The sequence below is a fragment of the Erithacus rubecula genome, assembly GCF_903797595.1.
Source record: "Erithacus rubecula genome assembly, chromosome: 3".
Classification (NCBI taxonomy): domain Eukaryota; kingdom Metazoa; phylum Chordata; class Aves; order Passeriformes; family Muscicapidae; genus Erithacus; species Erithacus rubecula.
The window spans coordinates 110,055,631-110,071,370 of record NC_136689.1 but is presented as its reverse complement, the minus strand read 5'-3'; the positions used below and the strand labels follow the sequence as shown (position 1 = coordinate 110,071,370).

Genomic DNA, 15,740 nt, shown 5'->3' with positions numbered 1-15,740 from the left:
TTACTATATTTATGATTGAATATGTACATCCAGCATCCAATATTTTTTTGAATCTTATGGATCAAAACTCTAAAATGGTAAGATTTTTCAGTATATGAATACAAAGTGGCAATTTTTTAAAATTATGCAAACCCACACAAAACCAGAAATTTAAAAGGTCTTGGCTGGTTTTTTCAAGTTTCAACTTTAAGTTGGGTGAAACATTTAGGAAGCTCTCCTCAGAGAATGCTCTGCAAAAGTCCATGTGGTCTATTTTATTTCTTTTTTCTGGGCTGCTTCCATCTTTTTCTATTAGTTTCCATTTAAGCAGAGCACTCTTTGTACTGTAGCCTCTAGCAATAAACCTCTTAACTGGCACTAAAAGCCTCAATATATGGTCTTTACTCTCTCCATCAATTCCCTTTATTCTAATGAGCTGAATAAATGGGAAGCTTGTCCTTAAGTACTAGTGATCAAGTTATCAGTATACAATTGGTTGTTCCAGGGAGAGTGGTGGAGGATGGTTGGCAGAAATCACTTAATTATATCTCTGGCATCATACCACTCCCATGTGTTAATAACAGCTGAGCAACTTGCAATTTCATGTATATTTCTGTAGAATATCACTAGCTGTGCTATAAATTTCTCATTGACATCAATAAAATACTAGTGTAATTGAAATTCTTGGATATCTCTTTGCTGGCTAACTGTGTGGCATTTTAAAAATTCTACCTTTGTTGTGTAGGGGGTCTGCATTATTTTCCTTCTTTACTACGTTTCTAGATCACATATATTTCTTTATGAATGGGAAGAGTTAAATAAAGGGAAGAGACAATATTACACAGTAGATGATATTTTGTACTCATCTTCAGCTGACATATTAATTTGAAGAGATGATAAATAATCAAGAGCTAAAACTGGAGCACCATCTAATGTGAAAGAAACCCAGTCCTAGGTTTGGTATCAGCAGTTAGAGCATCTCTCATAATCTTCATCCCAATGATTTCTCTTTTGTGGTAAATGCATGTGCAAAACCATCACATTCCTTAATATTAAAATCTTATGGAAATCTTCACATAATATTTTCAGCCCAAAAGAGATATACTGGCATTCCAGAGACAGATCCTGACCCCAGTAACAGAAAAGGACATAGCTCACCAGGCAAAGGCTCCTGATCTGCATAGAGGGCTGGCAGCTCCACACATTTGTCTTCCTTAGGGTTGAACCAGCAGTCAGAAGCTAAACACTCTCTTCCTTTGTGCCTGTGTGCTCCATATGCAGTAAATCTAAGTGCCATGGCTGTTTTAGCTCACTGTGTGGACCAGTTACCTGAACTTTGTGTATTGAGCCAATTTTTGCCAGTTTCTCCTGTGTGCAGAGAAAGAGAAGATGAATGGGTCTCATTTCAATTGTGCCAGAATAAATGCAGTTGGCAGCTGCATGCAACAGTTGAACAAACTTCAGTAGTTTAAAAATTGGGGCAGATCTATAACTAGTACTATTTTCCCCTTTCTAATCAATACAAAATTGATCTAAAAACATGAATGAGGAGATGGAATTCTTGAGATTTGATATTAAGGAACAAGCAATGGCAGTCACTGCTGAAATTTGTACATAGAGCAAGGCACAATGTTCATATATATTACACAGATTCAGTAGATTATTTTCAGGCACAGAAGCTTTAGCAAATTTTTAAAACATTGGACACTATTGGAAATATTTCTTACCGCAATAAAAAATGATGCAATTAATTATAAAATTGAAGAAAAGCTAGTCCAGTTTTGAGGAAACATCCAAGACATCCTTCACTCTCACTCTAGATCATAGAAGTTGTACATTAAAATCTTGCATTCATACTTGAGAAATAAACCCAGTCTAGCTCTTCTGGGGACAATGCACCATCTCTAGGACATACCATTGTTTGAGTAAGTGAAAGCACATGAGGATTTACATATTATAACTTGTGATTTAAAATATGGTTTTTTTCACTGTAAGGAAAAAAGGGGAGAAAACAGAATTTGCCTATCTAGTAGTTCTTGGATTCTTTCCTCTGATCTTTCATTTTAGATATGCTCAGATAATAGAAGTCCATGTGACTTGACTTCAGCTTTTCCTCTGACACAGCACTTCCAGTTTCATACTATCTTGTTTTTATTTATCAGAGGTTCTTGGAAATAACTCAGAAATACCCTCCAAGTGCTCCTCATTTTGGATCATGTTTGTGGTTAGTCTAGTCTGCTTAGTTCCTCTTTCATCAAACAACAGAGAAGCATCAACACACAACAAATTATTTCTTTAGCTCAATCATAAAATTAAATTTATTAAGAGGAAAAAGGAAGAGACAACAAATAACAAGGGGAAAAGAGAAACCATTTTAGAAAAAGCAGTTCAGAGAAACTGATGGCAGGGATGAATAAATTACGTAAGAGAGAAAAGAGAAAAATTAACCTTCTGTACATTCTGTGCATCTGTGCATTTAATCTCATTTATGATTCTTCCTTCTCTATCATCAGCCCCAAAAGCTCTATGGTATCCCATGGCATATTGTATGCTTACAAATTGCTGATTTTTGTGAGATCAACAAAGCCTGTAAATCAGTACCTGCCGTGTGGTGTACACTGTGATAGGCACCAAGGGACCAATTCACTCACTTAAACATTCTCGGTATGAGACACTGGGAGAATTTGCTCATTCAAAAACCATTGTTCATGTGCTGCTACCTACAAACAAAAATGATGATCTGTGCCAAACTACACAGAGGACTTAAAAATCAATTTGGTAGTTTAGCTTAAAGAAACAATTTATCTCAGAATTAAGTGGATTATTGGCTACATGATTCGAAGGCTTTTCTAGCAACACAGAAAGGTTGAAGTACTTTAATCTGAATTGCCTTTCCTGTGACTGGGATTGGCAACTTTTTGACTCAGTTTGCTGTAGAAGATAAAAGAAAGGAATATTGGATCCTCTTCACCACTCAAGTCAGATCCAGTGATATCCATTATCCAGAAACCTGATGACTTCATGTTGATTTCAGGCAGTTTAGAACTAAAAGTCGACCTTCTACCTTTAAAAATTACCAAAGAGAAAGGAAAGATGACAGCATGAGAGAATGGCATAATCTAGCAGGACCATACCTTTTACAGTACACAAACAAAGCCCTTTTTGCAGGTTATGTTGTATCTATAGCAACTGCTCACTAAGAATAACACATCAATATCTTTATTATTTTTGTGAAGAATTTAGCAGTTTAATGAAAAATTCTTTCTGGGTTTAAAATTTAGTTTTAATGGCATTTTTAGATGCCAATGTATTTTTCTTGTCATGTTTGGAAGTAATTGCTAAGAGAATATTCAGTCACCTTTTAGAGGTTTAAGTAATTGTTCTTTAAAAAGCAGTCAGTGTTACTAAAGCCAATTTATCATTTAAGAGCATGTAGCCATATGTAGCATGTAGGCACCTAATGCAAAATGAACACTTCTAATGAACTTTGCTTGTCACTACATGTTACCTAGCAATATCATAGGTGCTGTAATAGTATGAGACTGAGAGGTAAACTATAATAAACACACAAAATTAGTTGCCAGTTCCTTAGAAGATCAATATTACTATCTTCCTCTCTTTTTCTTCATTAATTGCTGTTATTCTTCATTTTAATTCTGTTTTAACTATTTTGGGTAAAGTGAAAATGCTTTCATGAAGAGGAACAGCTCAGAAAAATGTACTTTCTACAACTCAGAAAAACCACACAACTGAATCAAGGACACACTTTGTGTCCTATTCCCTTTGGACAAACTTCAGTACTCATTTCCTTTGCATTGAATGGCTTTCACAGGACTGAAAGAAGAAATCTTTTGCTACTTCTAAATGACTAAAGGTCCTGCTGTAAGTGTTCTTTTGCAAGGACATCCAGGTTTAGCTTTGCACAAATCATGGTGTGGTAGTAGGTGTGAAATGAGCAGAAATGAGCATACCAGAACTGCTGCTTTGTGCAGTGGAATACTCTCACAGGTAAAGACTAGGCTCATTTCACCAAAGTCATTTTTCTTTGGATTTCAAATCAGATTCCAGGCCAAAAAATAGTGCATAAAATTTAAGCTATTTTTCCCCATGAGATGCACATCCTAAGCTCAGCTACTTATATTTCATTGAGATATGCTGTGTTTAATTTGGAAGGCAGGTGTTCCATATCCAACACATTGACAAGACAGAATTATATTAACTTTGACCTTACCAGATGTGGCTCTACTATAACACTAAGATCAAACTGAAAATTCAGATTTTCAATAAAAGATATTATAGAGTTCTAAAAGAGCTGTAGCAAAATATATGTATATAAAAATGGGCAGGTCAGTTTTGCAGAACTTACCAAGAGTTACAATCTCACAAACAGTCTCACATAAGCCCAGATAAATTTCAAGGCAATTCCACATTGTAAAGACCCATTCTTTGTCGGAATCTTGTGATTCCTTAATTGTTGCCATCTTGAGGTGCATCCCTGCCCCACAGCCTTCTCCATCATGACCTGTGACCACTTTTTGCAAATGACTCAGAGAAACAGCTTCCACCAGATATGAATCCACCTGCAAAAGAGGGAAATACTTCATAACACAGAACTTGGATTTGAGCTTCAGAGAAAATATAGGCCTGGATTCACCTGCGAATTCAAAATTTTAAAAGTCTGTTTCTTTGCAAAATTTAGCATCCCCCTGCTGAATCTAAGAAAGCACACACTGATTAGAGCTAACATTTAATCCTGCACTCATCATTAATGAGGCATTATAATTTCATTTGATCTTTGGTCAATACGTATCACTGCATCAATCATTTCATATTACACTAAAATCTATATACCTCAACTTTCTGACAGTCAGTTATGACAGGATTTTGGTTGTAATCAAATTTCTATCTTTCAGATATCTGCTTTCTGAAGCTTATCATACAGGTTTTGATATATATTAATAGGTCTAAAGGAAAACTGGAAGCATAAAAGAGCGTTCTCACTCAAAGTAGTGTGTTGTCCCTATTTCTTTTTAAATAAAATATTGGAGAAGCAGATTTTCTGCTGCTAATATTGAAAGTACATTCATATGACAAAAAATCTTTTTTTTTTAATAGTCAGAACCCAACAGCAGATTGTGAGCAGAAATCATTAACTTCATTAATTAAGATATTATAGGAAATAAATCCATGTATGAACATAAATTAAAATAATTACAATATACTGCTGTCTTCTGTATATAGGCATAGTTCTGAGAAAAACAAAGAAATTAAATTTAGAAATTCCCTTAGTTCATTACTGATTCCACTTTTACTCTAACAAGTGCTCTGGTAATTATCTAATAAAAGTATTTGACAGAAATCTAAGCCACTCCTTGACAATGGACACTTTGACATAAGTTTTTTTCAAATGTCATTGTTCAGTGAGTGAAAGTCTGATTCACAAAAGAAGAATTTTATTTATAGTAGTCATCTAGAAACACTGGGTTTATTTGCATTCTTTTTCTAGGTGGAATTTTTGTTTCTTGCCTAAATTTACTGATATTGAGTTGGTGTTTCAAAGTGGGATTGTGGTTTCAGAAACACCATTGTCTGCAAAAGTCTAGTGGAAAATTCTGTAACTAATTTTTCACCATTTTGCATGGCTTGTGTGGAGCCTTTATTGCCACGTGGATGTGCACTTATACAGGAAATAAATAACGCTGGCATTGGTATATTGTGAATATCTGAAACATAAATTCTGTGAATGTTTCCAAATTCTTGCCTATCTAGTAGCCAGATGTATTCTGAGCAGGCATCATGCAACACTTAATGCAGTGCTAACCCTGCACATCTAAGGCTGTATTATGGTGCCATTACCTTATTTCTTTGAAATTTTCTTCTTTTCATTAAAGATTTATGAAGTCTCCTCACACCTGTGTCGCCTCTTTTGCCATAGAGAATGAGATAAACATTTGCAAAAGTCTCTTCTCCCCAGTGGTCACCAATATGTACAGAAAAAACATAGACTGTACAAAAAGAGAAGAAAAAGTTTAATTAGAGCTCATTAAGTACAAGATGTACTTAAAATAAAACAGCAACACAGAATATTTAGTAAGACTATTGCTTTTTTTTATTTCTGCAACTACAAAAATATCTGCTACACAGTGAATAAAATAATCAGGTTATTCTTTATGAATCTAATCTCTTCATGCTAAGCTCAATGAAAATTTTCCATTCACTTTCTTAAAAATTTGAAGGAAATTGGACTTGTACAAATCAGATTTAGGATTCTAGGCAAATTCTGCCCAATTCTGTTTTATTGTGCAAAGTATGGAAAGTAGGAACCCATTTTACTTAGTTCAGGAACAGAACTAAACTGAAAACTAATTAAAAACTGAATTACCTTTGAAATAGATAATAATTAACACAGGCCAAAGAATAAGAATAAGGCTATGCAAATTTAAATAAGAAACAGATGCAACATAGCATCTGGGTGCATGACATGACATATAAGTACAAAAATTTTAAAAATGCACTTACTAACTTATGGAAGGAAACCATAAATTATTTGTCTCTATATTGACCCTGTATGAATTAATTTCTACAGTTAGATCAGATTTTCTTCTGAGGAAGATAATTTAATTGCATATATATTCAGGCTCATACAAAAAGAAGAATCAAAATTTTTCAAATATTTTTAATGTACAATCCTGTGGAGTTAACATTTAGCTAATGAAACACTATATTTTCTTTTAAGGTCATGAGTAGGTTTGAGTATTCCGGATCAGAACTTCTGGAACTTTAGTTTAGCAAAGCAGTCATGTCTCTAATTACTATTATCTCATGTGTAACTGCTAACTTATCTGAAGAAATGCAGGATTTCTGTAAGTGTTCACATTCCAAGGGAATTCTCTGAAAACTCTAAGCATGGCAAGAAAAAGAAGTCCTTAGGGAAAAAAAAACCCAGAAACTTTCTGTGCAATAAGACTTACTTCTGAAACCTACATTAGCAAGTAAAGCTACTGCAAGCTAAGTAATTCAATAGTAACTCTAGAACAAATCATTTCCACGGCTTTAAACATGTTCATTTCTCTTAAAAATCCAATTGTATTGTTCAGTTTTCTCATTTAAAATCATGCAGAAGATTTAGCAACTGTAAAATCCAACGTGCAACTTAACTGGAAAATTAAAATTTAAGTGGTCAGCCTTCTTGCAGTGCATATATGAAGACAGGTGCAACAGAGCCACTGAAGGTATCAAGACCAGAAAAAGCACTATATTATATCTGTGGTATTGATTTATTTCAAGCAGTTAATTTCAGTGTTTATATCTTCTTGGTGCTTTTACCTGGTAAAGTTTCCTGGTCATCAGTGACTGCAGGGAATTCTTTTACCAGCTCCTTATCTTCTCTCTTAAGAACAAACCATTACATTCAAAGTTCAGGTTTTGTTTTGTATGCAACTCTTGTAAGTGAAAAGATTTCAGATGCCAGCCCTTAAAGCCTGGCACATCATCACAGCTGACTCAAATCTTGTATACATCTCTCAGATCTCCAGTCTCAACCTGCACCAAATAGCATGAGGAAGAGGGTTCACCTAGAGAGATTTTCCTCAATCCCAGTGTAGAATTTCTAAACTTAACAACAAATAATGGAAATTTGAGTTTGAGGCTGGGATAAGTGAGTTGATAAAATCAATCATTTTTATTTCATGGCCTAATCGTGGGTGAGATTATCTCTGTAAGAATTCCTACTGAAAGCATGATAACTTCAGAGTGAGCCACAGTTAAAATTAGGAAGATCTGTGCATTTAGGCTCTTTAGGCAAGTAGTAACACAGAAAGTTGTGACCCTACTGGATAAAGAGAGCATTAACTCACAATTAAAGATTCTAATATCAGCAGCTGAGTGAGTTATTAATTTGAAGATTATTACTATGAGCCTGGAATCGCAGCATTGTTTAGGTTGGAAAAGACCTTTGATATCACCAAGTCAAATCATTAACACACCACTGCCAAGTCCACCAGTAAACCATGTCCCTGAGTGCCACATCAGCATGTTTGTAAATACCTCCAGGGTGGTTCTTTACCACTGCCCTGGTCAGCCTGTCCCAGTGCTTGACAATCCTACTGGTAAAGAGGTTTTACTAAATTCTTATTTGTTAAATGGCTTTGTTTAGAACATAAAACTACTTTATATCAAATTCTTCATTAAAGGAAAGGGATATTTCTGAATAAAAACAAATCATTAATGTTACAGAAATAACTTTGTAGGATAACACAGCCCTGTTCCCACACTGCATGTGGAAATTCAGTAACTGGTGGCTGATTGTGGATAATGATCTGCATGACCACAGCCTGATAAGTCTTATGAACAGCAAGAAGTAATGTGATAGCCATTCACTGGGCAACTACAATAAAGATAATATGGGAAGTGATTTTTGGGTGAAACAACTGAGAAGTAGCAATTTTTAAAGGCAATAATTGTTTTTATTAAATATCAAAATACTTAATACAAAAAAATCTTGCCAGTGGCTTTGTTCTTCTCCTGTATTGCTGCTATTTTTCCCCCCACACCAGTTATAACATAAGACTTGTTGAGTTTGCAGAGAAAAAATCCTTTGTGCACCCTATAACATCACAATAAGAAACTGAAATTAGCCTTACACAATCATACCCTGGCTCTGGCAGCACCACCAGCAGACTGGCTCCTGAGATAGAGCACAGAGCTCCTAACAGAATAATTTATTCTGCTTCTCATCAGAGCTCTGAATGTGACAGCCCTTCACTGCTGACTTCACTTTCTTAAAGCTAGTTCATGTGCAATTGCACAGGGAGCACATGGATGTGGGAAAGTATCAGCTACCTTATCCTAATTAGAGAGGTACTAAAAAATGTGCTTTTGTCATTTTGGGAGAGTTGTACACCCTTTTTAATAACTGTTATGCACATAAGAAATGGTGAAATATCAGAGTATGAAGAGGAGTAATTAATTGAAAATAAAGCTACCTGCCCAAAACGTTTTACAGGAATTTTATGAGGAGTTTATGATGCAGAACTTATGAGAAGAGGCCTTTGGTAGTAAGGAATTGCACTTGATGCATTAAAAGATCTCTTCCACTCTGAATTTCTTGAGGTAAATATTATAAATGGTTGCCATGTCACTCCTACACAATTTCATGACTCGGGGCGTTGTTTAAGGGGCAGGGAAGAACTCCTTTCCATTCCATATAACAGCCCTGGGCTGCTCAGAATCTCTCAGCTCTTGAACTGCAACTCCACAGTACTCATAAAGGCCACACAGCAGTAGCTTTACACCAAAGAAGAGGGCAGCAGACTTGTCCTCTCTCTGAGCCCAGCCTGCCCTGCCTGTCTCTGTGCCATCCTGCTTGCAGAGATCAAAGCTGTCCCTGACTTGGTCTCCACTCCTGCACTGTGAAAAGGGAAATGCGTGGGCAGAATTTGGCATCCAGATTTTTCATTCGTGCTGTGGATGTTGCAAGGGATATCATTAGCTATGTATCATTAGCTGTGGTGGACTAAGTGGATTAATTCCTCCCAAAATATACATTCCACTTGATTAAACTTAACAGGAATTATTTGGGTTCATTGAGAGGAGAGTGCACATGTTCTTCAGCCATCTAAACTAACATCTAAACTTTGCTTCTTTCACAAGCAGCAAAGCCATTGCTTCTTCTCTTTCAGAACCAGACCACTGACTTCTAAAATTATTACTTGCAGATTTTTTTTTTCTGATGCATGGACTCCATGACTGTATCACACAGCTATTATAAATGCTGTGAACAACTGATTCCATAGTGCTCTTTTTTTTGGAGTTTCTAAAGTAAAGAACTCGGTTATTTTTATGTGACAGGGCAAGCTGTAATTCACATTTTACTTTGTCTTCTGCTTCCCAAATTTGCAATTCACTAGGATTCTAAGTTGTCATAAATACATGTGCTATAATCCTTGTAGGAAATGCACAGAGGAGATTTATAGGAAAATAATTCCAGAATACAGAATATTTAGAAGCCACAATTGTCCATTTTGTTTCTAGAATCACAATTTCAATTAATTCCCTGGCTGCCTTTGAAACAGCAAGTACTAATAATCATGCAATTTATGACCCATGGAATTAAACACCAGCTATTTTCAACTGAGTGTCTTAGATAATTCCCCTTTTCTCATGGATTTGTTTCTTCACTTAGAGTTGTGGTCAGTGTTAGTCTTTTTGTTCAGATCCATCATTGTACCCAGCACTGTCATTACATCATTCTTTTAATCCTTTTCTGAACAATTTAGTACAAGCAGTTTTCCTTTGGAATATTTTATCTTTGATCCAAAAATTGTCTGTTCCCTCCACCAATGGCTGTTAATTGATGCAACGTGAATTTTGAAGCAGAAATACTGATACAATCCATCACAAAGTATATATCCAGTGAATGTCCTGGTTTTAAATTTATTGAATATTTGCAAGAAGATATTTTACCTCATTCATTATTATAATTTCCTAATTAATTTTTTCACATTTATTTCTTCTGAATAGTTTTCTCTAATATTCAGAACTTGAAATCTTAGCTGGGTTGGCAAGATTTGTCACATAGTAAACAACACAGTATGTTTTCCATTACAAGACTGAAGAAGCATGGCTCTTAAAATTAGGAGGAGCCACTGGGCATCTGAAGATCTCAGAGACAGGTGATGAAGTTGATTGGAGAATTTAATAACATTTTAAATATTTTCCTCTTTAACTCAGGGCTTCTTAAAGACATCATGCCTAGGATAACTAAAGCCTTGTAAATTTTATTGTTTTGGTGCATATTAAAAGTAATTCCTTTTCATTCTTTTCCCTGCTAAAACAACAACAACAACAACAAATCACACACACACACACACACACACCCCATAAATTGTTCTAGTTAATAGGGTTTTGTCAAAGTATCCTAAAATTCAACTGGACAGCCATCGGTCACATACTCCAGAAATCCTTCTGCTTGTTGTTTGGAGCATCATCTCATACTGTGGAAAACACATGGATTATTGTACTATGTGTTTGAAATTTTCTGTCACCTTCTTGATCCTTAACACAAAATACATTCAGAATTTATTGTGTATTTAGTCCTTCATTGCTACTTGAAGAGTGCAATTGCTCATTTTGTACTACCTTGCTTGTGTTTTGGACAATAGTTTTGGGCATCCTAATCTCACACTCTGTCCCTTGTATTTTATAATTCTCTGGAGAACAGAATGTGCACAATACACCAGGACTTTCCAAAGGCATATTCTGACAAACTAACTCTACTAGCAACTGAGAAACAAAGATAACTGTGAGAAAGACTTTTCAAATCTACTCATTCCATGTGAGTCCAATATTTGATTCCAATCAACACCAGACTACCAAGAAAAAAAATATACCACTTCACTGGTTTCTTGCCATGCTGCCTTCAGCTATACAACTCCTGTCAGATTTTATCATGTTGACACATTCACATGTTTTTCAATTTATTTTTTTAAAACTAAGGTGTTCTTACAAAATTCATTCTTATTTAAGCAGCTCAACTGCCATACTACACATTTCTGAGACTACTGAAACCCAACTGTACCTAAGAGCATGCTGCTCTTTTCTCTCTTTTAATTTATACTTTATGCTTGCAATGTGCAATTAAGCTACACCTGGTCTTTCACAGAACTTGATTGGACATTTTGGATGGAATGATCATTCTGAATATGATACACATCTGTGCATATGCTTGTGTGAGAACACCTGGAAAATCAGGAATTTACATGCCTTTCTGTTCTCAGTGTGCAATCAATGTGTCTCTGAGATCAAAATTAAGCTTGCTATTTCAAAACTATGTAAGCAGCTTATAGCACATAACCTGTTGTTCTTTTTACTGCACTGTATTATTAAGGATGTTTGTCTAGGACCAGGATCTTGGGGGAAGGTTAAAAGTTCATTTATTCCTGAGTGTTGGAAAGCTGAATTCACAGCTTGTCTTCCTTGTGATATCACGTTCATGCCTCCAGCCTGCTGCTGCAGTGAGAAAGCATAATAAAAGTTTCTGCATTCTTCTGCATAGCCTTAGTAAGAACAAAGAAAGGGAAAGCAAAAAGAAATTGGGTTTATTGGCTCAAGCACCTAAAGAGGTATGAGGGTGTTTTTTGGAGATACCTGTGAATCCCCAAATGTCCCTTTATACAGAGCTGTTATTCTGTAAACTGCACTGTAAGCAATGCAGCAAAGAGATAAAACATCATACACAGTAAATAATGCTCAAATAGTGCTAACTTCTTCTTACAAAGCAATAAAAACAAGGACACAAATAGCTGTGGGGGAAATACAGGCACTAACCCAAAGCCTATCCTAAGTATGAACAAGCATTCAGAAAGCTGCTGGGATGGAAGGGTACAATGAATAATGTACTGTGTGCCAGGGATAGCAGGCTGTGAGGGACAACCACGACTGACACACAGAAATACTAATTTCTCCTAGTGTGATACCCAATCATTGAAATTAGGCAGCCTTAACAGGGAATACGTGACACTGGGGAAATTGCCAACATGTTGGATATAGCGAAGGTCTGCTTTATGCAATGATGCTTGCCAAAATTCAGTCAGCTGGTGCTGCTGCTCCATAGACAGATTCTGCCTCTACTGACCTCTTCAGTTTATGTTCATGGCATAGGATTGGAAGCTTGTTTTGTTGCTCAGTGTGTTTCCTATGTGTTTTCTGATAAGCAGCTGCTTCCTTGTCTTTAAGAAAAGCCATTTATCTTTTCATTTACTCCCCATAAAGTTCCTAAATTGCTTCAGCTTGTTATTTAAACTAAAAATTCAGCCTGGTTCAGGTCATTACAATGAAGCTTTGACATAATTTTCTAAATGCAGTTTTGCCATTGTTTTCAGAATGTTTATTGTAGCCATTGAAAAGTCTTTCTGAACTGTATAAAACTGCCTCAAATTGCAAGCTATTTCTCCCCTCTTGCTGGCTAGAAGTTGTTCTTCATGCCAATCACCAGAATTTGCAATGCCTTAGCTTAGAAAGCCAGGACAGAATTTGAAGATTTAAAAGATGCCTCAGATGAATCCTCTCAAATCATCAGCATGTGTGTCAGGTGTATGGGTGGTCAAGACTGTGTTAGGGTTGATTTAAATACTGGCCATATATAAGCTATTGCTTTAGAGTTCACCACTCTTTGATATGCATGAATGCATTCTCCTGTGAATTGTGATTATCCAGAAAAATCCTCTGCCTGCTGGCCTGAGAGACAGAACAATCCTGCAGAGAGTGGATACTACTTTACAAAGATGGAAATGAAGGAAAGAAAAGCCCACTTATGTCTCCTGGGAATGCTGCTCAATCCTTCATCTTCTGCTTTCACAAATAATTGTATATTGCCTTTTGTATGAACTTCAACTCAGGAATCTTTAGGGAATTATAAAAAATGCAAGATGAGCTGGTGAATGCAATAGATTACACAAAAGAGTCCATGGAGCTGGCTGTAGTAGAACAGGAGTAGCAGGAGGAGATGATCCAAGACCTATACTTACATCATTCCATCTTTGTAAATAATTACATCACTTTTTACCAGACATACCAACTGTATATACATAATGCTAGTTATGTGCACACACACTTGCATCCATATATACCTTTATGTATATCTATATATCCTAGAGGGCAATGTCATGATAAGTTCCTTGTAGTACTGTATATTTCTGACTTACAATGAATTCATCAGTTGCTCTGGGGAGAAAGCATACATATCCTGGGCTTTGTGGAGCAAGCAGAAGCTCATCACTTTTGCCCTTGAGCCATAAATCACAAGGGTCCTTTTACACTCCCGTGGCTCTGGGGAATCTCCATCTGTTTTAACCTGCACTCTCTAATGTTGTGCTAAAAGAGGAAAAACATTTTCAGCAACAATCTAGCAATTAAACATTTTTAGTATCAATGGTAGAGAGCAATGGATGCCTTTGCTACTGCCAAAATGAAGAATTATAGATTACCATGAGTTTACACCCCATTTACTATAAATAAATAATAAAAAAAAAAATCTCTAGAAGATAAGTAGAGCTTAGACTTGATAAGCCTAAGACAATTGTTTGGTATGAAAACAGAAATCAACACCTAGGAAGCAGAAAAAAGACACTTTGCCCCAGGGTTTTGGTGGCTTTTTTGCATTCTTTGTAAGAAAATAGCTACTTTAATTACAGTAATTACTTTTATAAATTTCAGTTCTTAGAATATTCTTATGTAACATGAAAAGGATATTAACATTTTGGAAGACTTGTATGTGATCCATTTGGCTAATACATAGCCAGCTAACCAATGAAATTTCAACATTTTTCCCTTAGATTTTTCTAATTTAATTTGTCATACCCAGTCTGCTCAGATCACTCCTTAGAGTTGAATACAAAATTCAGGAAATTTTGAAGAGATGTTTGCACTGACCTCACCTCATGGCTTGAGCCTTTTAGAGGATGTTTTTTGGTAAATCACCTGTGCTCATAACAGTGCTAGAAGACCAGTATGCAACTGGGAAACTGTTCCAGGCATGGGAAAAATACAGTGCCTTAGATGGACAGTATAGTTTAGGAAGCTACTTTACTGCTTGAAGGTAAATCAAGCTCTGAATTCAAATGTATTATTTGTTGAAAAGACTCTTGTTCCTGCATGGCAAGAGGAACTTATGAGTGGAAGCAAATTAAAAGCTTTTTTTTAGACTGTGGCCAATACCGTGACAATGCAATAATTTGCCAATGGGACTAACATAAAAGAGAACTATTTTGTGACTGTGTGCAAGCCCACAATACAATGTGCTGATAAGATGAATTTTAGAATCATTTAATTCAGAATTAAATCAGATGTGACTTTTTCTTACAGAATTGTGTGCCTTTTTTTCCTACCTTTTGTTTTCCTCTCTCTGCTTAAAGATGAAGACTAGATGAAAAACCTGATCTGGTTTCCTTATTTATAATTTTCCTCTTTTTTCTTATTGTTTTTTTATCTAATCCTGTTTTTCCTCTTGTTAGAGAACCTGTTTCTGCCTTACATCTGACTGTTCCCTGACTCTTCTGGGCTCACACAGCTAGAAAATAGCAGGCAAATACTCATCTCACAGCCAGGCTTCTGAGTAACACACTAGCTGAAAGGATCCTTCCATCTGAACTCTTTTTTTAAGGTCATTTCCAGCAATGAGTCAGATGTAGTGTGTGGAAGATCCACACTTTGCCTAATGAGGAACTTTTGCTGTTTGATATATGTGCCAGCTTTGGATATCTCCTTGTGCCAGGTTGGCATGTGGTACTCTTCAGGGTGTCACACTTGGTGAAGTCAAGCATTGTTTGAGCTTTTGCTCTTCCTGAGCACTCCAAGGGTTTATGAGGAGCTTCACATTTTTACAAAGACTCCCAACATAGCCCTGAATCTCTGATCCTGTCCAACCATGCCTCGTTTTGAGGGTGTCCCAGGAACACAGCAGAGAAGAAATTAAGATAATTTTGCAGTTCTGTATTTCCCAAGTGAAGCACTTTTTTTTCCTCTTTGTAATATCCCTCTGCTCCAGGAGAGAGCAAGCCCTAATTTAAGAGAAATCACAGATGCACAACTGCCTGTTCCCTCCTCAAAGAGGCAGCATGTTCAGAGAAGGTATTTAGGCAAGGTGTTTTGTTTTAATTAATCTCTATGACTGTGTTTTTAATTATTATTTCAGTAGGAAGACTAAGACCACAGTTGGGAGTTTTCCAGGGAATAAATCAATGGTTACAGATTTAAGGCTTCTT

The 15,740-nt window shown here is 36.0% G+C and overlaps 1 protein-coding gene across 1 annotated transcript in view; it reads right to left on the bottom strand.

Moving 5' to 3' along the window:
• Window positions 1–15,740, bottom strand: part of RP1 (RP1 axonemal microtubule associated) — a gene marked incomplete at both ends in the record, with an annotated part of 160,715 nt that overhangs the window by 59,692 nt on the left and 85,283 nt on the right. The window contains 8 exon segments of the mRNA XM_079299550.1: window positions 1,309–1,415; window positions 4,346–4,559; window positions 5,836–5,984; window positions 7,306–7,384; window positions 7,390–7,482; window positions 7,486–7,521; window positions 13,683–13,768; window positions 13,771–13,840. Coding sequence (XP_079155676.1) covers window positions 1,309–1,415; window positions 4,346–4,559; window positions 5,836–5,984; window positions 7,306–7,384; window positions 7,390–7,482; window positions 7,486–7,521; window positions 13,683–13,768; window positions 13,771–13,840 — 834 coding nt within the window.